The 23,839-nt window shown below is 42.6% G+C and overlaps 1 protein-coding gene across 4 annotated transcripts in view; it reads right to left on the minus strand.

Annotated features, from left to right (window-relative positions):
* Nucleotides 1-23,839, minus strand: part of SLC25A13 (solute carrier family 25 member 13) — a 128,165-nt gene that overhangs the window by 10,320 nt on the left and 94,006 nt on the right. For all 4 annotated transcript variants that reach the window (XM_068157069.1, XM_068157068.1, XM_068157070.1 and 1 more), the window contains one exon: nucleotides 10,842-10,982. In XM_068157069.1, the coding sequence (XP_068013170.1) occupies nucleotides 10,842-10,982 (141 nt within the window). The remainder of the gene's footprint in view (nucleotides 1-10,841; nucleotides 10,983-23,839) is intronic.

Below are 23,839 nucleotides of genomic sequence, written 5' to 3' on the forward strand. Positions count from 1 at the left end.
CTGAAGAAGACTGAGCCAAAGGACAGGTCTGTCCCCTCTCATTTCTATTTAAAGTAAATATTTCAGGGGAAACTGTGCCCAGACCATGCCTCTATGCAGACACTGCAACTGGTAAGGCAACATAAATCAAGGGCAAGCAAGAGAGTAGGGCCACAATGCCAACTTGTCTGCAGAACAGCAACAGGATGATTTACTTCTGATTTTTGAAGTACATGAGATCTGGGGTACAGTTTGCTTCAAGTAAGCTTCAGCTCTTACTGTAAAATTTGCCTTGCTAACAATTTATTCAGGGGTGCAAACAGCCAAGAAAGTTGCCAGCAATATAGCTGCCTTCAGACCTAAGTGGGTGGGCAAACAGGCATGGAAAGTTCTGAGGTTGCAGCAAACTCTCAGCTCTTTTTCAAGCAGGAAGAAAAGCAAAAGTCAGTATGGAAGGTAACCAAAATAAAACACCAAATAATATCCATATTCCTGCAGCAACAGGGGCTTAGAATCATAGAATCATTTTGGTTAGAAAATACCTTTAAGATCATCAAATCCAACCAATCTCTAACTTGACCAATCTGGTGCTAAACCATGTTCCTCAACACCACATCTCTGCCTCTTTGAAACACTTCCAGGGATGGGGATTCAACCACCTCCCTGGGGAGCCTGTTCCAGGGTTGGAGAACCCTTTCAATGATGGAGTTACTTGCAATCTGCCTTTCCTCAATACAGAGATCCAGAGGACATCAGGGCCTGAACACACCAGGACTTAGACCAGCAGGAAGGCACAAAGAGGAGGTGGCTTTGGAAAGTGGCTAAAATCTTTAAAGTTTGAGAAAGAAATGTTTAATGAATGAGCCAAAGCCTCTTCTCTTTGAAACAAAGGTGGAGTCATGGTGAAACTGCTTGAGGTTCATCCATGAGCCCTCCTGGGGTGCCCTTGTTACTGAACTTCTCTTGTGTGGGGGTCTGCCAGGGCATGGCACAGCACCAGACATTTCACAGGGGACATGCTAATGTCCACAGAATTTTGTCTAATGCTATGCCTGGACATATCTGTAAGCTTAGCTTGTACTCCAATAGCAGTTAAAACACATTGCTTATCCAAGTTGGATGCTGGTTATCAAGTAAAGACACAAAGCTTCAAGGTGTCAGAAAAACTGAGAAGTTGCCTTTCAGGGAGGCAAAGCAGGGGTGGGCAAGCAGGATGTGTGGCAGGAAAACCAGGTCCTGCCAGTTCTCAGGTGATGCTAATAAGTGCAGCTTGCAGTCACAGAATGCCTCTGAGAAAATAAAGATTTCTCTAAAGCCAGGCATGAGATGTTCAGCTCAGGCTTCCTGTGTGTCTCGGGCGCAGTTACCCAGCTTGGTGAGCACAGTGCACTCTGCTGCAGCCCGGCTGCTCCCCACCACCACTTCTCAGTCTACTTCTTGACGTTTTCAGACTGAAAAGTGGCTGCTTCCCCTGACAGTCCCTTCAGAGGTTAATGACTCCAGCTGTTCAGGCTCTTTGCCTTATTGCTCAGCTGGAGCTGTCTGATTAGCATTGCCAGTTGCTGGTTCTCGTTATGCCTGTCCAGATACACTGAGGGAAATGCCATAAAGGAGCTGGAAACACTGCCATGGGTGCTGAATGGGGTCACCAGACATGGAACAAAGCCGTGCTGGGCTGGATTCTCCTCTCAAAACTACCTGCAATGCCCACAGGCTTTACCTTGAGGGCACGGAGAAGGTGAATCTTTTGTACTGACACGAAATTCTGGCCTGTTTTGGGCCACAGAATCAGAATGGTTTGGCTTGGAAGGGGCCTTAAAGATCATTAGAACAGATCAGAACAGAATAGAATAGGACCAGGTTGGAAGAGACCTTTGAGATCTATCATCCAACACTATCTAATCAACTAAACCATGACACCAAGAACTCCATCAAGTCTTTTCCTAAACAGCTCCAATGATGGTGACTCCACCAACTCCCTGGGCAGCCCATGCCAATGGGCAATCACTCTCTCTGTGTAAAACTTCCTCCTAACATCCAGCCTAAACCTCCCCTGGCACAGCTTGAGACTGTGTCCTCTTGTTCTGGTGCTGGTTGCCTGGGAATAGAAGGTGGTCTTCACGAGAAGCTTGTTTTACAGTATAATCTTCAGGTATAAAGCCAGAAATAGGGTTTTGCCAAGCTCTGTATGAAAACCCAGCTTTTAAAAGTGTTTCCTCTGAGCAGACCCCCTTGCTGCCATTTCTCTCAAGGCACATTACTTTGATTTTCTTGGCCATGTTGTCATTAAACACTATGCAATTTTTTTTGCCCCCTCTGCATTTTTTTCATGCTTTATCTCAACATAGTTAAAATGACTTAAGGAAATCAATAAAATTAAACTGTGGGTGGCTACCAGGAGGACAGAGACTCCCTTTTCCCAAGGAGTCCCATGGAAAAGACAAGGGGTGAGGGGGACAAGTTATTGCTGGGGAGATTCCCATTGGACTCCAGAAGAAAGTGTTTTCCCTTGAGAACAGCTGGGCATTGGAATCATCTCCCAAGGGAAGCAGTAGATTCCCTTACTCTGGGCAGTTTTCGGGCAGGGTGCTGGGCCAGCTCATTTCAACTAGACTGTTACCTAGGAACACTGGACCAGATGGTCCTTGGGGTCCCTTCCAACCTGGCATTCTGTGAAATGTGAGCAACTCTTCACTCAACCCAAGCTGCTAATATTCCTCCTCCTTCACTAAAAAGCCCTGTTTTTTCTCTTTTTTCCTCTTTTCTCCATGGGGGAGAAACAGCATATGGTTAATATCACTAATGATGTATGTTCAGGTAGGCAGAGAGGGAGGTATGTCCATCAGCTTAGCTGGCTCAGTGTAAACAAAACCTGGATCAAAACTTGGATCCACTTTTAATAATAACCCAGCTTGGCTCTGGTCCAGCATCCCAACAGTCTAAAGTTTCCCCCCATGGTTCTGTTTAAAGTCTGGGAAAGCATGTTTTAAAAGCAGGCCTCATTTAACTTCAGCTTAATCATCCGCAACCAGCCCGGGCCAATTAGGAAGGCTTAGGGGAGATTTGCCACAGTTATCTTGGAAAGCACAAGGAACATTTATTTTACTCCTCGCACCTTTTTGATGTGGACAACGTGCTGAAAGCCAAAAGGAGTTCTAATCAATCCCCAGCAAGCTGCAGGGATGATCCGCCCCAGTTTATTCTGGCAGCCAAGGTGCAGACCTGCCAGGCATGAAATTGTTGGGAGATCCTACACACCACGACATGAGCCTTCCTCACACAACAGCAGCCACTTGGCTCCCATCTTCAATCTCTTTAATAACCTTAAAGCTTCTTAATCTCGGCTAGTATCTCACTGAACAAACCAGCAGAGGGGGAAAAAAAATCCAAACCAAGAACCAACCCTCATTGTCAAAGATTGGGATAAATAAGCTCAAGTCGGTGCTGGGGCAGGTTCTTTAGCATGCTAATTCCTGCTTCTACCAGCTCTACCTGCAAATAAGGCTCTAAACAAACTATTCCTACTACAAGGGGAGGGTAATTAGACTGACAAAGGCACCTCTGTGTCGGGTTGGGCAGAAGGAGCCGGCAGGTCTGGGAGACGCGGGCTTAGCCGAGTCTCCTGCAGTGAATGCACATTGTCTGGTGCAGGGGGAAAAATGCCAGACTGGGGGGACCTCGCAGCATTCAAGACAACAGTGGTGCACCTTGTCTGAGAGGGTTATTTAATGCTTCTGGCACCTGTACTTACAGCAACCCCCTCTTTTGCTCCTTTTACAGGTTTAGAATTTATTTGGCATCTATAATTGTTATTTTGATCCTATAGCTACAAACAATAGGCAGCATGTCATTTCTTGATCATTTTGCATTCTTCTTGGGTTTTACTACAGGCTTAACCCTTTGGAATCGGAGTCCCCAGAGCTCCTAACAGGTTCTGTAGCAGCCAGTCCAATATTGCTGGCATTTGCTTTCAAGGGCTGTAAATGTTTTTCTGCTGTAAAACGGCAATGCTGTAAGAGCTGCTTTGGGTTTTTATTCACGTAAGACTGATACCAAGCAAAAGATGAAATTGGTTTTAGCACAAGTTAGAGGAAACAAAATGCTGTGCCAGCAATTCACAATCAGCTTGCAGACAAAAACTGCAGCACTTCTTAGTTGGAAGTGCTTTTTGGGACTTCTTTTCAAAGAGCATTTCCTAAGAGCAGGTTCTCTTAGTTGGAACTGCTTCTTTGAGGGGGGGCTTACTGTCAAAGAACACTTCTGAAGATCAGGTTCTCAGCTGGAACTGCTTTTCTGGGGCTTCTTCTCAAAGAACACTTCTGAAGAGCAGGTGCTCACATAGGAGAACAGTCACAAATAGGCATGGCAGATGCAAATTAACTAAATGCTTTTACTACCCTGTTTATCATTCTGCTGTAAACCTACAACTTCAGGATTTCAAACACCTCAGCTGGTATCAAAGCGACTGCACCGCAGCTCGGTACACGTCCTGTGACCTGAGATGACACTTTCCAGGTCAACACCACCAGAAGCTCTTTTATGAGCTTCAGGAAAACAAACAAACAAAAAACAACAACTGAAGAGACTTTGGAAGCTTTTATGACTGGTTTTGGAAATGCAAACTGTTGGTATCACCAAAGCACAATCCCAGCATCAATTCTGGTTGGAAAGGACCTCCTAGTTCATCGAGTCCAATCATCAGCCCAACATCACCATGGACACTAAACCATATTCCCTATGTGCTAAGTCTAGATGTTTTCCTAACACCTCCAGGGATGGTGACTCCACCACCCTCCTGGGCAGACTGTTCCAATGCCTGAGCACTCTTCCAGTAAAGAAATTTTTCTCAGTATCCAGCCTAAACCTCCTCAAAGAGCTAGTCCAAACACAAGTGGGTATGGTGCAGCAAACCCAGTATTCACTGCCCCCTCCTTCCACAGAACAGATTGGGATGGGTTGGAAGGGACCTTAAATATTGGCTGGTTCCAAAACCCCTGCCTTGGGCAGGGACACCTCCTACTAGACCAGGCTGAGTATTTGCAGGGGTGATGACTCCACCACCTCCTTGGGCAGCCTATTCCAATGCCTGACCGCGAAATCTGAGCTGAATACCTTCTAGTAACTGTAATCATGAACACAACCACAACCAACGTATCCTTTCCTTGAAAAGTCATCTGTAGTCAACACAAAGGACATTTTGTGTTAGGTTAAATTATATTTCCCCTGACTGGAGAATATTGTCTCTATATTGTTAAGAAAAGCTGTCACCTACAGAACATCTGTAGCTAAAGAAGATATCAACAGTCACAAGCTTCCATGCCTTGGTGCTCTCACAGCAGCAATTACTGGCAGAGAGAAGACAAACAGAAGAAACAAATTCCTCCTGCAAAGGTGCTGTTATGTGCCTCCCAAAGGGGCAGCTGGGTTTTGAGAAGTAAAATGTTTTAACAGATTTACACAAAGAATTCACAATGTGCACAAAATCACAGAGTGGCTGGGGTTGGAAGGTGCCTCTGCACATCAACCAGTCCAACCCCTCTGCTAAAGCAGGATCACCTAGGACAGGCTGCACATGATTGCATCCAGGCAGATTTTGAGTATGTCCAGAGAAGACTTCACAACCTCTCTGGGCAGCCTGGTCCAGTGCTCTTCCACCTTCAAAGTAAAGTTTCCCCTCATGTTCTGATGGAACTTCCAGTGTTTCAGCTTGTGCTCCTTTCTCCTTGTCCTAGCACTGGGCACCACTGAAAAGCAACTGGAACTGGCCCCATGCTTGACCCCCACCCTTTAGATGTTTATAGTTATTGCTAAGATTCCCTCTCAGTCTTCTCTCCTCCAGGTGGAAGAGCCTCATGTTCTAATCCCTTAACCAGCTTCACAGCCTCCCTTGGACCTCTCCAGTAATTCCTTGAACTGGGGAGTCCAGAACAGGACACAACCTGCAGATGAGGCCTCATCAGAGCAAAATAGAGGGGGAAAGAACCTCCTTGACCTGCTGACCACAGTCTTCTGAATGCACTCTAGGATGTCACTGGCCTTTGTATTCACAAGAGCACTCTGCTGGCTCATGATCACCAGGTCCAGGTCCTTCTCTGCTGAGCTGCCTTCTAGCAGGTCAACCCCTAACCTGAACTGGTGCATGGGGTTATTCCTCCCCATGTGCGGGACCCTACACTTGTCATTGTTGAACTTCATGAGGTTCAGCTCAACCCAGCTCTCCAGCCTGTCCAGATCATGCTGAATGGCAGCACAGCTTGACTTGTGTGTCAGCCAATCCTCCCAGTTTTGTATCATGAGCAAACTGGCTGAGGGTCCACTCTAGACCATGGCCAGTTCATATCAGGCATTAGGAAAAGAGTGAAGATCTTTTGGGGGTTTGTTTGTTTTAACCCACAAAAGTGGTCAAATACCAGGTCAGGTTGCCCAGATGACCTCCAGATTGGCTTTCAACACAAATTATTCTAACATCAAAGCTAGAAGTAGAGCAGAGCTGAGCCCAGAGCCCAGGTATCTGCAGAGTACTACTGTGAATTTTGTGCCACTAGCACAGTAGGACACCATATTAACATGCCAACAAATGACCCAGGAGAATATTAATGTCACTAACACAGAGGGACATCAAAACTAGGCAAGTCATCTTCTTGAAGATCCTCAAATGGCTATTGATTGGAACTAGGCTGCTGGGATAATTATGATCCTAATCAATGTAAGATTCACTCAGCTGGATGCAAAAAGGGGTTACACAGCATCTCCTTTGCTGATTTGTTGACATAAGATTGACATCTTCTGTCAATTTGTAGACAAATAAGATTTGTTTGTCTTTGCCTTGGTCTCCTCTGTTAATGCAAGACTGAAACACTGAGATTTCCTTTATTGGGAGGGTGGGGTGTGCACTTTATTTTTGAATCCACAGAAAGTGCTTCCTAGGTAGAAATGGATACAAAATGTGGGCATTCGAACAACAAGTAGAAGATGATCTTAAGACACAGAATCAAAGAATTGTTTTGGTTGGAAAATCTCTCAGCTCATTGAGTCCAACTGTGAGCCTAACACCAGCATGGCCATTAAACACAGAATCTTAGAATGGTAGAGGTTGGAAGGGACCTCTGAAGATCATGGTGTCCATGAAGGACTTTGCCTCCTGCAGCCAAGCCTGACACATGCCATTCTTTGCATCTTCTGGCACCAGTTACATTAAATGAAAGTAGATTCTTCCCTGCCGACTGCCATATGGACTTGTACAAATTTTCACCCAAATTTCAGCATAGAAGGCTCATGAGAACCAAGCAGACCGTGCTGGATTGATCTATGGTGCTAAGAACAGCTTTCAAGATGATTTATTTCTGAACTGGGAATAAAGACTGTTCACTGCAGTCCTTGCAATGTGGTAAAGGAAATGACACCCAAGGGCAGCAAGAGGCAGAAATCTCAGTGTGCAGCAGACTGAGGTCAGAGGTTTGTAACATCAACACAGAAGAACTTACACTGACAAGCAATGGAAACACTTCAGGTCTGCTATGAGCTTGTAACGTTCTCAGTCACGACAAAAAAGAACCCAAATGCTTAAACTATTTGGGCTCCCATCTAAAAAAAATTAGCATTATGGCAATATTAGTTTCAAGTTAACATCACACCTTCTGGGCTCCATCATTATCACAGTATCACAGTATAACCAAGGTTGGAAGAGACCTCGAGGATCATCGAGTCCAACCTATCAACACAGACCCCATGACTAGACCATGGCACCAAGTGCCACGTCCAATCTCCTCCTGAACACCTCCAGGGACGGTGTCTCCACCACCTCCCTGGGCAGCACATTCCAATGACGAATGATTTGCTCGGTGAAGAACTTTCTCCTCACCTCAAGTCTAAACCTCCCCTGGTGCAGCTTGAGACTGTGTCCCCTTGTTCTGGTGCTGGTTGCCTGGGAGAAGAGACCAACCCCTTCCCGGCTACAACCACCCTTCAGGTAGTTGTAGAGGGCAATGAGGTCACCTCTGAGCCTCCTCTTCTCCAGGCTAAACAATCCCAGCTCCCTCAGCCTCTCCTCATAGGGCTTATGCTCAAGGCCTCTCCCCAGCCTTGTTGCCCTTCTCTGGACACATTCAAGTGTTTCGATGTCCTTCTTAAACTGAGGGGCCCAGAACTGGACACAGTACTCAAGGTGCAGCCTAACCAATGCAGAGTACAGGGGCACAATGACTTCCCTGCTCCTGCTGACCACACTATTCCTATGTGACATCCCTCCTTTTATTCTATCTTTATAAGCCTGTTTTCTCCACTGCTGGCACTGCATGCAAACCATTCATCTTTGCTCTTCATGGATTTCACCAGTTGAACATCAGGTTGATGGAATCCTTCTTCCTTTACACCACAAAGCAACATCTTTAAGGAAATGCTGTAGGCAACAGAGGATCTTGAGCTCTTTAGAGCTCCTCCTACTGCTAAGGCAGTACTCCTACTGCAGTACTCCTACTGGAACAGGTTGCCCAGAGCAGTTGTAGAAGCTCCAAACCTAGCAGTGTTCAAAGGCAGGTTGGCTGGGGCCTTGAGAAATTAGGTCTAGTAGGTGTCCTTGCCTGTGGCACAGAAGTTGGAGCGAGATGGTTTTTAAGGTCCCTTCCAACCCAAACTGTTCTATGATTCTACTCTCTAAATGTAGACAACACCCATCTTCACTCTTTCCACTGACACATCTGGGTATCATTAATCCAGACATCAGAAGTGAATTATTTGGGTGGTCAGTGGTGGAAACTGCTGTAGAAAATTACAGCCAACCATTCTTACAGCAGCTTTACAAGAATTTCTACCAAGTGAAGTGGAAAAAGGAGGAACATCACTGTCTCAACCCAAAAGCTGATAGTGTACTTAATTTACAGAGGACTTAATTTTTGTTGGGTTTACTTTCTTTTGGAACCAAAGGGAAAGAAAAAAGAGAGGGGGAAGAGAGATCATACATTCAAGCCATACCAAATCAAACCCCAATGACAACAAGAAATGTTGTTACCAACTATGAAATGAAAGATTACATTTAAAATGTGGGTTGTTTAACAACTATTTAAAAGAAAACAAGAAAAAAAATACATAGAACATCCCTTTGTTTTTAAAGGTCCCTTCCAACCATTCTGTGCTTCTGTACAAAAGGACATGAACACAATGAGCAGAGTAGAGGGGTGGAGAGAGACAGAGACAACAAAAGAGTTAAAAGCAAACCCTTCTGTGGCTTTTCCTTGTGGAGATAAATGGATTTAATGAAGGCAGCAACAAAAGTGTGTAGCTTGTGATTAAATAACTGCCTGTTTCAAGGCAACACAGAGCTGTAACCCGCTCCTGTTCAGGTGTATTCCTTACAAATATTCACCAAGGAGCTATTCTAGAAAACAGAAGTAATTCATAATATGACCATTTAAAAAGTGGGGGAAATGTAGCAAATTTGTGCTCAGCCACCAAGAGAAGTTCAAGAGAAAAAATAACCTAAAGAAAATGCTAATTTCACTACACCAGTTCAGCATTCATCCTCATTTTAAGTTTTATTTCTACTAGTTCAAGCAAAACTCAGTAGCTGCCCTCCGTTCCTGCACAGCCTCAGGGGTGCAGGCTGTTTACCATAGCCATGTTTTCAGTTGTAAATGTTGACCTGATCAACTGCCATAAAGCCATTTACTGGGAGCTGACACAATAGCATCAGCTTCAGTAAAACACCTGAAAAATTAGCAAGTCAATTTAGAGGGAAAACCAACTCCCCACCAAATCCTATTCAGACTTGCAGCTTCTCTCCAGGCCAAAACATACAGACAGCTACTCCCAGGCAGGCCTCCACTTTGTAATGGTAACAGAACAATTTAAAAGGATTGGAGAAGGAATTTCAGGGCTAAGAAGCTCATTTGGTGTTTTTGAAGCATCTTTACAGTTGCAGTGCTGGAAGTAGGACACAGAGGAATACTGCCTGCTGCACTGGAAATACTGGGACAAATGGATAATGGAAAAGCTCCCACCCAAAAAGTAGGCTGCAGAGACTGAAGAAGCACCACATGGTGCTCTGAAGTGTGTGGCATTCTTCATAGTTTTTGTTTCAATACCATGTGCAGTGGCTACCTCAAAGTACTCCAAGAGCTTTCATACTCCCCCATACCTCATCTCCTTCATCCAAAAGTAGAAGGCAGTTATGTTAAACCTTTACACTATTTGCAGCATACATCCTCTTAGATCCAACAGAAGATGTTTCTAATTCTGCTCTGGTCTAACCTAACTTTACACAGCTATGTGAGGACAGCCCTGTAGAAAGCAGAACTGTAGAGCTGGCAGCATGCACTCAGAAAAGCAGCTTTTCCTGATATGATTTGTGGCAATGCTCTCCTGAAGTAGCAAGGGCAAGTTTGCTTTAGGAGTTTGTTTTTATGCTAGGCTCCCACTGTCTGTATTTCTTCACTCTTACTGTGCTGCAATTAATTCCCTTCACCAAACTAACAATGACATCTGGGAAAGTTACTGAATCAAACACAGAGGAGCAAAAAATGCACAGCTCCAAAACTGTAAGCTCTATATTATGAAGCAGCTGAAAAGAAGTTTCTTATTGCATAGGGCAGAATCAGGAACTACATCAGAGATCACAAGCTAATGCTCAGTGAACAATACTTACACCTGCTGAAGTGAGAAAGGGAATCTTAGTAAAATGCACAAGAACCACACATGCTCAAAAAACTTCAGACAATTTTTCCCCTTTTCATATAAAAATTAGTACCACAAAATAATGCATGTTTTTAGAGCAATTACATTCACCTAGGTAAGATTCTGAGAACAAGGAAATGATGTTTTGATTACAAATGGCTTTTAAGGCCATGCTAATCTATTAAAAAGCTTACCTTGTAGAGACCAAAGAAGCCCAGGTCCCGCAATACAGTGAGGGCACTAACTCGTGGACCTGTGGTAATTTCTCCAGCCACCTGTAATCGAATCTTGACAATTTCCAGTGGATTGGTGAAGATCACTTGAGAACCTCCAGCCTGAAATCAGAAGAGGAAGGCAGTGCATTAAGCCATTACATCATTTGTTACTTTTAAGAGAAGCCACTGTTAATCCTGCTGCAGTTGGTCAAGCTATCAGCAGACAAAAGTTTTAGTATCAGTTAATAAACTGAAGCTCACAAGGCTTCCACCCTCCTCCAGTCAGGGAAAACAGAGGAAGCAGGTCAGCCACTGCAGGACACTGCAGTACACCAGACAGACACTAGCACAGTTCTTGCTGCAAGAATACATTCACCAACACCAATTTATGCAACACTGACATGCTGAGAATACTGTAAAAGCAGGTAATGAAGTGAAAGGAAGAATTAGTTACTGAGTAAAGACACTGAGATGTAGATGCCAGTACTGAGAAAGTGAAAACATTATTCACAGATTACTCATCTTGTCCAACTTCCCTGCAGTCAGCAGGGACATTTCCAACTAGGTCAGTCTGCCCAGGGACACATCAAGTCTGATCTTGAATGTCTCCAGGGACAGGACTTCATCCACATCCCTGGGCAGGCTGCTCTAATATTTCACCAGTCTCATTACGCAGAACTTCCTCCTGATGTCCAACTTAAATTTACCCTGCTCATTTCAAACCATTGCCCCATATCCTATCACTCCAAGCCCTTCTAAACAGTCCTTCCCCAGCCTTCCTGCAGGTGCCTTTCACATATTGAAATGTAGCTATACGGTCTCCCCACAGCCTTCCCTTCTCCAGGCTGAACAGCCTCAGTTATTTCACCCTGTCTTCATAGCAGAGGTGCTTCAGCCCTCTGATCATCTTTGTGGCCATCCTCTGGACCTGCTCCAGCAGGTCCATGTCTCTCCTGTGTTGGGGGCCCCAGAGCTGGACACAGTACTCAGACTTTCTTGAGGATAAATGTCCGGCAGAAGCTTTTTCATGAGTTCATAAAACAAAACACATGGATTCCTAAGACCAGAACTGCAGGTATAATGTGTTGGGTTTTTTAATCCATTGAACTACCTATTTCAGTGCCATTAAATGCTGCTTGATTCCAGAGTCTGAGCTCCACATCATTATTTGAGCACCAGGAAACAAAGAAGTCGTGGTTTACAGATTGAAGGATTCTATTAATCAAGAACTGCTAAGAATTTTTAATACATCTCTCTCCATTTGTTGGGAAGACATCACTCAACTGATTTGGAAAGACTCCCTGCTTACTCTCCTTAAGTTCATCTCATACACAGTTATTCAATGTGAGACATAACCTTTCTGCTAGGCTGGCAGATCCCAAGTTAAACATTTGAAAGGAAAACCCCAAAATTTGAAAGGAGAACACCAAAAAGTGAACAAAGGAAACCAAAGTCTGAAACAAGAACCCCCCAAATCTGAAAGAAGTAAAGCAGCTCAAGTGCATCAGGCCCAAATTCAAGAGTATCGTTATCATTTCTGTTCATTTCTTCATTCTATGACCTAACAGCTGTGCCATTCTCTAGGTTCTGAAAACACACAAGCTATGCAAAGGGCAAAGAAGCATGACTGAGACTGGACATTAGGAAGCAATTCTTCCCCACGAGGGTGGTGAGGCACTGGAACAGGTTGCCCAGAGAAGTTGTGGAGGCTTCAAGCCTGGCAGTGTTCAAAGGCAGGTTGGCTGGGGCCTTGAGCAAGTTGGTCTGGTAGGAAGTGTCCTTGCCTATGGCAGGAGGGTTGGAACTAGATGATCTTAAAGGTCCCTTCCAACCCAAACCATGCTATGACTCTATGAAAACGCAGTAAGCTGCATTTAAAAGCACTTGCATCTAGCCATGCCTAGCATGTGAACTCTGAGGGCACATCTTTTTTACATTACCCAACCGTTAAAGGAATTAATCACAGCTCAGATTGACTATCATTCAAAATACAAAATCTGAGCAGTAACATGGTTTAAATAATGTGCTGAAGAAATGGCAAATCACACCAATAGCTGCTCTTGCCTACCACTTAGACTGAGCATACACAGTGTGGTTACAAATTAAAGTCTTTACATAACCCCCAAAATATCCCAAATGTTTCCTATTTTGACCAGAAGGAAAAAAAAAAGTAGGCTTTAGAGTAACTCAACTGGTTTTGACTTTCAAATTGGCACAGTGTAATTTAACTGCTTTTACACCAAACCAGAATCCTGGTACATATAAAACTGCTATCCCTGTTGCCATCAGAAATTAGACTGATAAACTGCTTGGCACATATGCTGACTTCAGGGTTGCACTCAAAATGAAAGCTACTAAGTAAGCATTCCAAACAAACAAACATTTGCTTTTTTCTTCTTATTTACTTATCTTGCAGAGTCCCATAATAAAAAAGCCAAACAAAAACTAAACCAAGTCAAACCCAACCTGGAAAGGTCCTTATAGTGACTTACAAATTCCTATATAATAAATATTTTGGTCTATGGTTACAAATGTTAAGTGTTTCTACATGGCACCACACATAGAGTCATAAAATGGTTTGTGTTGGAAGGGACACCTGAAGGTCATCCAGTCCAACTCCCCTGCAGCCAGCAGGGACATCCTCCACTAGATCTGGTCGCTGAGAACCCTGTCAAGCCTCACCTCGAATATCTTCAGGGATGGGGCCTCAACTACCTCCATGGGCAACCCACTGCAGTGTTCCAGCACTCTCATGGCAAAGAACTTCTTCCTCACATCCAATCTAAATCTGCTCCTGTGTCAAACTATTGGCCCTTGTCCTATCACTACAGGCCTTTGTAAATAGTCCCTTTGCAGCCTTCTTGTAGGTCCCTTCAAGTACTGGCAGGCTGCTATTAGGTCTCCACAGAGCATTCTCCAGGCTGAACAACCCCAGCTCCCCCAGTCTCTCCTCTTAACAAAGGTGTTCCAGTTCCCTGATCACTTTTGTGGTCCTCTGGACCTTCCTCATCAGGTCCATGTCATAGAATCACAGAATCAATAAGGTAGGAAGGGACCTCAAAGACCATCAAGTCCAACCTGTCACCCTAGACCACATGGCTACTAAACTATGTTGTCCCTGTGTTGCAGACATCTCCAACTAGATCAGGAGATGCATCCAGGCTGGGCATGCAAAAATAAACAGTTACATCTGCTAGCAACTGAAGTATTTCCCATTTCTTTGACTGCAGATATTATTTGCTTCTATTCTCATTCAAAATCAGATCAGGGTGTCCCTGCTGACTGCAGGGGCATTGGGCAAGATGACCTTTGAGAGCCCCTTCCAACCCAATGCATTCTGTGATTCTGTGACACAAACTTGCAGCATTAGATATCTGTGGCTCTGAGTAAATCACTCAAGACTTCCTCTGCTTCAGCTTGCTATTAGAAAAACGGGGATATTATTAGTTACCCACCTCACTGCCTTAACATTTTTACAGCACTTGAGACCTGCATGCACCAGGCATTACTCAAAAGATTGCTGGTTTGGCTGCCCACAAAGCAGGTCTGAAGAAAGACACTGGAAATTTCCAATGAAGTCATTCCACAAAACTGTCCAGATGCTAGGCCAGGACTCCCTGAACAACCTTTGTCATCCTCTGAATCTGATCAAAGATACACTCCAAAAATCAAACAATGAATAACTGAAAGCGATCAGCCTGACAATACCTGAGAGAGGGTCTCGGTAGGAGGGTTTCTACCACCTGCCTGCTTTGTGATGGAGAGGAAGGTTGGTTTATCAGCCCTGCAGAGCCAGTTCTAGCAGTAACAAGCACAGCTGCCTAGTGGGGAGCTTTCTGTTATTTAACCATCTATGCTGGTAACTGTAGCTCCCTACTCTCAAACTCGGGGGGGAAGAAAAGAGGAGTTGGCTACTATACTCTCTAATGAAATTATTTCTTGCTTGTCTAGTACTGGTAACTCCTATTGTGTTATTCATCATCATAGGATGTAAGAATCTCATAAATATTAATGGTATTTCCTCCCAGTGCTCCTGTGAGGAAAGTACAATGACTCCAGTTTTACAAGAAGGGGATTTGAGGTAAAGAGGTTAATTGCATGCCCAGTGTGTGCATCCCACCCAACTCCTAAGAGTCTCTCTATATCCCAATCTCCAAACCAGCAGCATAAATCACAAGCATGGCTTTTGTCTTCTTTCTGAGTTTTTACATAGTGAATACCATGAAAGAAATCTCATCAATCTATTTTTTCCTTCAGTCTCTTCAAGGTGTTGGTATAAACTGTGATGGGGGAAAAAAAACCTAAACCCAAACCAATCAAAACATCATCAGCACATCACATCACCCTGCTCATTCATTCTCTGTAGCCAGAAGCTGAAGAACATTGCCTTCTTGGCTAACTTCTGCAGCTACAAGCCTGTCTCATTTGAAACTTTCAAAATATGCTACCAAAGGTCAGGATTTGAATTTTGGTTTTAGCCAGAAAAAGCACAGGTTAAGCTCAGGTTGCTCACACTCAATGATTTCTCTGCGAAGTGTCACAAGAATCAACTTCATCAGCTGTTTAATATAGATGGCTTCCAGTAACACCAGCTTTTCTATACCGAATCACAGAACTACAGAATAGTTTGGGTTGGAAGGGACCTTTAAAGATCACTTAAAACAAGGCCCCTGCAGTCAGCAGGGACATCCATAACTAGACCAGGTTCCTCAGAGCCCCTCCAACATGCTGGATGTTGCCAGGGATGGGGCATCTACCACCTCTCTGGGGAGCCTGTGACAGTGTTTCATCGCCCTCAACATAAAAAAATTCTTCTTTAAAAGAGGAGAGATTCAGACTACATTTAGTTTAAAACCATCCCCCTCTTGCCCTGCTGCAAAGGGCTCTACTAAAGAGTCTGTTCCCATCTTTCTTATAAACCCCCTTTAAGCATGGCAAGGCCACAGTAAGAACTCCCTGGGACCTTCTCTTCTCTAGACTGAAGTTAAACTTGAATGCCCTCAGCTCTGGTTTACTTGGCATCTCTTCTAGTCTTTTTTTTCTTGTTAGGAAATACATGAACAGACTGTATAAGCAAATGTATTTTGGTTTCAGTTGCTATCACCTGATTAAAATAGAACCTGCACAGATATTTACACCTGTAAGGGCCTACAAAGGGTCCATATTATCCTGAAATAACATTTGACCTCATCCCAAGCACTTCTGGACTCGAAGTACAGCAAGAAAATCAAAGGAAAATACCTCTGCCATCTAAGAACCCCTCATACATACATAGCTAGAAATATGCATGCCTATAAAATGTTCAGTGTGCTTTACCAGCTGGCTATGCATCCAGAAACATGAAATTATTTCAAACAAGCTCCTTTCCCCCCCCCCCCCTTTCATTTTTGGAGTTCCTCAGCTGTGCGCTTGGTATGATATCACCCAACACCTCTCGATGGCAGTATAGCCTTGTACAGTAGTAATACAGCACTGTCTGTCACATGCCTCCTCTTTCCTCCCTCACTAAACAGAAGGGAGAAAGAGAAACAGTTGAGCTATTTTAACTTTTTTTTTGTCCATGGGGAAAAAAACCCAACCCACACTGCGTAGTGAACAAAGAAACCACACAACAGTTTTATAACAACTGCTTAAGAAATAAGAATGTTTTCTACTTCTTCATATGTTCAAATCACCTTGCAATAAACTTTCCTGGAAAATAAACAGATTTGCAACCCCCATCATTACTCTCAGACAAGAAATTCCTGTTCTTTTTAATGTAACTGCTTTTTGTACCCTTATGAGATTAGATAAGAAATGAGCTCGCCAGACCCAACTGTCCTAGGGCTTTCACATCTCCATTTGAAAGCTTCGAGTGTAGCTTCTGATGAGAATACAGCTTGCAATTCCAGAAGAGAATTCTGTGTTTTCCATACCAGAGGCAAGTACTAGATTCTTTTCCTTTCATCACTAGTGACCTGCTCTTGCGCCTTTAACCATAGTACCTACCTCAAATCATAGCCCTTTTCTTGTTCTCAGCTAAAAGCGTTTAAGGTCAGCCTAGATCTTTCCTCTACAGCTCATCTGACTTGTCACAGATCCCCTTTTAAGGTTTCATGGATGAAGAAAAGATTACTCATGCTATTTGAGTGTTAATATTTCCCAACAATATCACCCAGGGATAGCAATTATGGCAATTAATGGCAACCATTAAAACACATAAGCAACCTATTATAGAATTATCCAAAAACAACCTCTGCAAAAGAAAGCTTCTACGATGTCTGGCCTATTTGTTCACCTGACAAAAAAGACAAGCAGGTGCAAGTTCCAAAACTTTCAATCCACTGCTGATCACACTCAGTCACACCAAATATCAAGCACTGTCCCACTCCCTTACTCTTTGCCAGATGCAGCTTGTTTTCCTGTGCATTTGCTAGGATACATTAATCCTAATTAAAGCCTACCTTCCTAAAAGTGCTGAGCCTCAGATACACAAAATATTGTTCCCTGTCATAAAAAAACCAAAACACCTAAATTAAAAATGCACTCAAGAGATGCAAAAATGAAAGAATTACTATCCTCATTGTATAATAAAGGGCAACTAAAACACAGAACTATGCAATGATTTACTACAAAACCACATACTAGCTCTAAGGCAGAAGCCAGATTTACGGAGTGCCACTGCAGTGCTGCAAACTGCCTCCAAAAGTCTGATCCCAAGAGCATCAGATGAATTACACCGAGCTGCTGCAGAGCTGATTTCACTGTGGATGTGTCTGCTCCCAGCAAAGCTACTGAGTAACAGACGTATGTCCAAAGTGACTTTTGCTTATAGCTTTCAAAGATTACAACCTTCATGATGTGGTGCTGTATGCAAAGGGCAAAGCAGGCTGGATTCTCAAAGCTTGGCTCTATGTTAAATCTTCTGTTGATAAAGGCAGGCTTCAAAAGCCCAGACAAACCATTGCATGCTGTTTTGTCTCCTCTGGTCTGCGGTCCTATCCATAGAGGAGTCTGATAGCCCCCTTCAGCAATAGGAGTTCATCTAGTAAATACCTTTTCTTCAGATCATGAGGAGATTTCCTGAGCCCTCAATCATCTGCTTTTCACTACCCTGACCAGCCTAGCACAGAAACAGCTTTCATGCTGCTCAAGCAGAACTGTGTTTCTCTCCAGCTAATCCTTGTCTTCCAAGGACAGCCTTCTCTTGATCTGGCTGCAGTTTTACTTCGGGCAGCTCAACCAGCAAGGGCTGCTAGAATCACAGCCTTGTTAACATCCAAGTGTACATAAAACATAGAAGTACGCTCCTCCGAAGGCTCGGGGAGAAGCGCATGTAACTAAAATTACAATTAGCAGGAAGAGAAGCACAGACTGATTTCCAAGACTCAGATGCAACCTGTGACAATTGCCCTGTGAGGGCCAAACAGAAACAAACAGGAGGATGGTTTGTTTAGAAGCACTGACCAAGCCTGCAGTGAGGGGGGAAAAATAATTACCTTGTGGATTTGATATTTTCCACGTTATAGGTAATTCAGTTCTTAGAAGCCTAGCCAAAAAATCAAAGTGGAGCCTACTTGATTGGCATTATAAAAGCAATTAACTTACAGACTTGTCAAATATGTTAACATTTGGCTCTGTCTGCTCTACTTGTCTATTTTGACTAGTTGTAGAATCATTTAATGATTTACAGACCTTTCAAGTCTTAAGGCATGGTAGCTGTATTAAAAACTGTGAGCCATTATTTCTTGGTCACATCATAAATTACTGTGATATGATAAATATCTTCTTATTTCTCATAGAAAGCCAGATTTTTAACTCCTGATTGGGGTTTAAGGCTTTGTGTTTTAGTCTTGGTTTAGTTTTTTTGGGGTTGGTTTTTTTTTTGAACCTGCAATGGTAAAACTCGAAAATATTTTACTGCCAGTAAAAGGAGTCATGAAACAAAGGGATGTGGTAAGAAAAATGAAGTTGTCAGATACATGTTTTAAACTATAATGTATGTTCACAGAAAATTATTATAGCTCTAATATAATAGGGGAAAAATACATTTAAAATGGAAAGAATATTAAGTATGTTTGTTGGGGGGGAAGGAAAGGCCTTTTAAAGAATTCAGCATTGAGAGGGTCTGCTATTAGAAACACATCAACCTGAACCTCTCCTCCTTTCACAGCTCAAAATTTACCTCCCTCTTTTCTTTTTTTTAAAGGGGAGAAAGAAAATGAAAAGGAAGGAAAAGTGGAAAACACCTCTGATTTGTTATGGGAAAATACCTGTGGAAAAGGAATTAAATTAATCCAGAAGCAACTTTCAAAACAGAGTGAAACCATGCTCTGCCCAATTCCTTAGTGGCTTCAGGAAAGGCCAGATTAAACTGGTGTTACTGGGTGAACACTCAGCAGACTGTATTGCTTTTTACAATATCCAAACCTGCAAGGAAATGTGGGGTGAAGTCAAATAACAAAACAAGCAGGAACTCTACAGGAACTTCCCCAGCCTGTGGTACAACCTCTTGGAAGGGCTATCACGTTATTCTATCTCGTCCTCCCAAACTCCTTTGTAAGGCTTAGCTCTAAAAATTAGCTGAAAATTAATCAGAGACAATTAAAGCAGAGCAGTGCTGAAACACAACAGATTTGCAAGTGTGAAGTTAAATTTAAGTCCAGATCTAGCTGGGTTGTTTCTTGGGTTCAGTTAGTTGAAATTAATTTTCAGCATACTGAAAATAACTCTAATTACAGTGGTTCAGAAGAGAAAGCTACACTTTAAAAATACCCAATTAATTACAGTATATTCTGTTACATTATATTAATTATGTTAAATAGACTTTTAACATAAATTTTGTGTGAAAAGAAAATAGATTCAAATTTAATCAAGGGGGGGGGGGGGGGGGGGGGGGAATTAGTAGGAACTTGTGAACATTTCCTTAAACAAGAAATGTGGATGTACCGATGCAGGTAGAGCTCCTCTTGAACAGAATGGAAGTGAAGATTCCACAGGGAGAGGAGAGGATTTCTACAGGGAGAGGAGACCTCTGAGAATAAATCTGTTCAAGAGATTTATGCCATTTGCTTTCAAAGCTGAATTTGAGCAACCATCAAGATGACCATCATCACTCAGCTGCCTCAACAAACCACAGCAAAACTTTCCTGTGAAACAGCAGTTGGCTCTTTTGTTCAGACATACAGGCAGAGATTATTTTTTATCCCCTGGCATACGTAATGCTCACTTTCACTTTACCTTATGAAAGTAAGGTAAGCATGAAGGCTTATGCTCAGCTTTCCTTGCCAAACAGAATAGAATTTGATCAGATTTGGGTTTCTGACTGATGAAAATAAGTACAACACCTTGCTTTAGTCTACAACTTTGAAATGCCTGCATTTTTGCAGTACGGTGTGGGAACTGCAGTCCACACACCCTCTACCTCCACTGCAACACAGCTCAGCTGTGGACTTTTATCTTTATTACTCTCTGAAATAGAAATGTTGTAAGCAGATTAACAAAACTATTTGCACTAGATTAGTTATTTGGCACAATTCATCTGGAATTTCACATCAGAGTCCTTCAGGAAAATTCACTCTGGGCAGGATTTTTGCGCTTTCTACACGAACTCCATCTTAACCGTATCTAACGTTCCGTAGTGGAGTTGAAGTTGTCCAAGCAGGTCCAATATGTTTTAACTTTATTACAATTCCCATAAAGTCTCCAGAAATATGCCTCAAATTGTCTTGACAACTTAAATAAAAGCAGATCTGTATGGGGTCTGTAATTGTACCGCGCCATACGATTGAGACTGGCTAATAGTGAGCGCACACTGAGCAGCTGGGATGGAAAAGAATGTGTGTGTGTGTGCGTGCTTGGGGAAAGGAGGGAGAGCAGAAGGAAAGCTTAATAAAGCAGAATGCTTTTTCCCCCTTTTCTTGCTGAAAATTAAGCTTAACTGTATTACTACAGACAGAGAAGGCAACACATATTGCATAGCTATTGCTTTGGAGTTATGCTAGAATATTTCTGTTTCTTCTAAGTATTTTCGACGTGGTTTATGATCATTCTTTATTTTGCATCTTCACCTCTCTTTCCTGGTTACTGCCAGACACACAAATGTTCTTTCTTTCTTTATTTATTTTAATTACAAAAAAAAAAGGAACTGCTTTATTTAAGGAACTAAGGCAAACAACTTAGTGTTAAAAGGTAAAAACCTCAACCTCCCCCCAAAACAGTATTTATGCCACGTTTACAGAGTTTTCAATAGGTTAATATAAATCAATCCGTAAGAATGATGAGCGCTGCTGCCTCCAAAAAATTACATTGCTTTTGACAAAAAAGCTTTTTAAACAAAAGCCCTAAAGTGAATGAAGTTTAAAAGAAGCAAGCAGCTCAGCTCAATATGCTTAGTGATTACTTTTTTTTTAATTTAAAACAGAAAATGAATTGGAAGACTGTGGAAAAAAAAAATAAAAGCTTACCAAAACTTCACGATTACTGCTATTACAAAAAAAATAATATCATAATCTCAAGTTGCTTACCCTAGCTTACCCTAGAACATCCTTTTATTAAAGAACCCCTGAAGGTAAGTCAGAGCATTAGCAGGAATCAAACCTAGCATACTCGTGCACTTTTTCATTCAAGGAGGTCGTCAGCTTTGTGGCTTAGATGCTCAGCAGATCCTAGCTCTAAAATATCATTCCACTACGTCTTGGAACTGAAGCTTTTTACTAGCCTCATAATGATAAAGGCTGTATAGGATTTGCACGAGTCAGGAGAGCCCTAAAAGCACAGCAGAGAGCAGAGTTCATGGTGGGTGTCAGGCACGGTGCAAATCTGGAAGCTACAGATATTTTTATAGGTAACAAATCCCACAGTCTTGCAAACAAAAGAGCTGGAAATTTGGAGTTTGTCATTTACATTAACAACCCTCCTTAAGATTCCGTAGGAAAACATAAAGGTTGCACTTTTAATTATATTCTTGGGGGTCTCAAAGGAAAATAAATCTCAAACCAACCTATCACTTTCATCTTCACATAATAAAACGCTATGAAACAGGCTGTTAACTGAACTAAGTGCCACCAGGTCATGAAGTAAAAGATCTATTTTCTTTCTTCTCTTTTCTTTTTTTTACCCCCCTTTTTTCTTTTTTTCAGGACAGAAAACAGTTTACAAAACAGAAAAAGACTTGTTCAATGAAACAATCAGCTTTAGTTACAAGTGCAAAAGTCAGCCATGTGTACTAATTCTCAGTAATTATGATGCAAAGCGAAGTCCTTGGGGACTTAAAAGTCAACGCCTGGCAATGGTTGGGCAAACAGCAGAGTGGAGCTACTCAGGTGATACTGACCCTTTCAAAGCCCTTTGTGTTACTGAACAACCCAAACCATCCAAGTATCAGCTCTGTCCTCCCTTTCTTAGCTATTCACGCTACACGGTACTGGCAGGGCTGGTATTTCAAGCATTAAAATCTCACAGGCATCCCGGCACACAGCCCTTGCACGAGCAATGCATACGTTCCAAGGAAAGAGGCACTGGAGAAGCAAAACTGAACATCTGTGTTTGGAACAAAACTCACAGCTGAGAATTAAGACGTGGAGAGCAGAGAAAGGTGATAGGGTAGGTGTCTTGGATAAAATTCATCTTATTTGGCTGCCCCTTTTTAAACTCCGTTCCTGTCTTTTCGCATCCCACAGAAGTGACTACTGTATTGTGAAAAGAGGTAAAAACCCAAAGCTTGAAAACTGTCAAAAGCAGTCAACAGCATCCTTAGTGTTTCCACACTGCAACCACAGCTTTCATGTCAGCTTAAACGAGGACAAAAAGTCAGGCCCATACAACACTGAGAGCTACAGCAACAAGTTCGTCTTTGGCATCCCATATTTCATGCATGTATTTAGACCATGAGAGAAAAATTCACCACCACCACCCCCCAAAAAAAAACCCCACAAGGCACCACTTATAATGAGAGTCTCTGTTGCTAGTATGAATTGGGTTTAAAATTACCAAAAAAAAAAAAAAAAGCCCAAAGGCCACCTGCAGAAAAGACAAGTTGCAACCTATCTACCTGGCACTAGGCTATGCCCTTAAGTGGAGCATTCCAGTTAAAAGGAAACTCGAGGCAGTCTGCCACCACACATCCACTGCTGCAACTTCGTGCAGCATCTCGCTGCTGAGATAGATTTCAAACAGCAAATAGGAAAAGGCAACATTTACAGAGGTTTAAAATGCATCTCAAAGCCCCTCTCTCTTCAAGCAGTTCTTTTAGTTCACAATGAACTGCTGGCAAAAAGCTTGCTGCAGCATTCTCCTGAATGACAGGTCTCTGTAAAGAGTGCTTTTTGTATTGCATTAAAAAAAATTCACAGCAGTCTGTAAAAATAAAAACTCTAGATCAAATGACACTTTAAATGAAAATGTTGCTGAATTCTCCATGGCTGCTATGTTCATAAGACATTTTATTAGTGTAAGGGGCAAATATTTCTTTTACTCAGCAAGCACTTTATTGCATTTTCCCTTCATTTACGGCATGCTTTTTATTTAGGGCTTTAGAGACCCACATTCTTCTCTCCCTCCCCTTCTTTTTTTTTTCTTCTCTCCCCTGAATGCTCCTAAAGTTACAGAACAAGGGGATCCTACCTGGCACTCTACAACAGGTCAGTGATCAAACAGAAGGAGCAGTGAGACAGCAGCCAAATTCTGCCCCATCTCCTGAGAATTACAGAAAGCCAGGGCTTCTCAGCCTGCAACTGCACCCGAGGCTCAAATAATCATAGCACACTCTCTGCAAGCACATACAGCACAAAATATCTGCACCTACTGAGGTTAAGACACAAGCATTTGTTTTTAAGTTGCTGCTTGCTGTAGTTTTTGACACAGGTAGATGCTGCTTGAACATGTGACCCCATCTGTCTTATGACAGCAGAAACAAAGACAGATTGAAAATACACCAACATTGCTCTGCCCCAGCGATCAAAGCTGGTTTAAATAAACAGTGTTCTTTATCTGTGAAG

Source organism: Melanerpes formicivorus, unplaced genomic scaffold (genome assembly GCF_026170545.1).
Source record: "Melanerpes formicivorus ecotype bairdi unplaced genomic scaffold, bMelFor1.0.p_v2 SCAF_35, whole genome shotgun sequence".
NCBI lineage: Eukaryota > Metazoa > Chordata > Aves > Piciformes > Picidae > Melanerpes > Melanerpes formicivorus.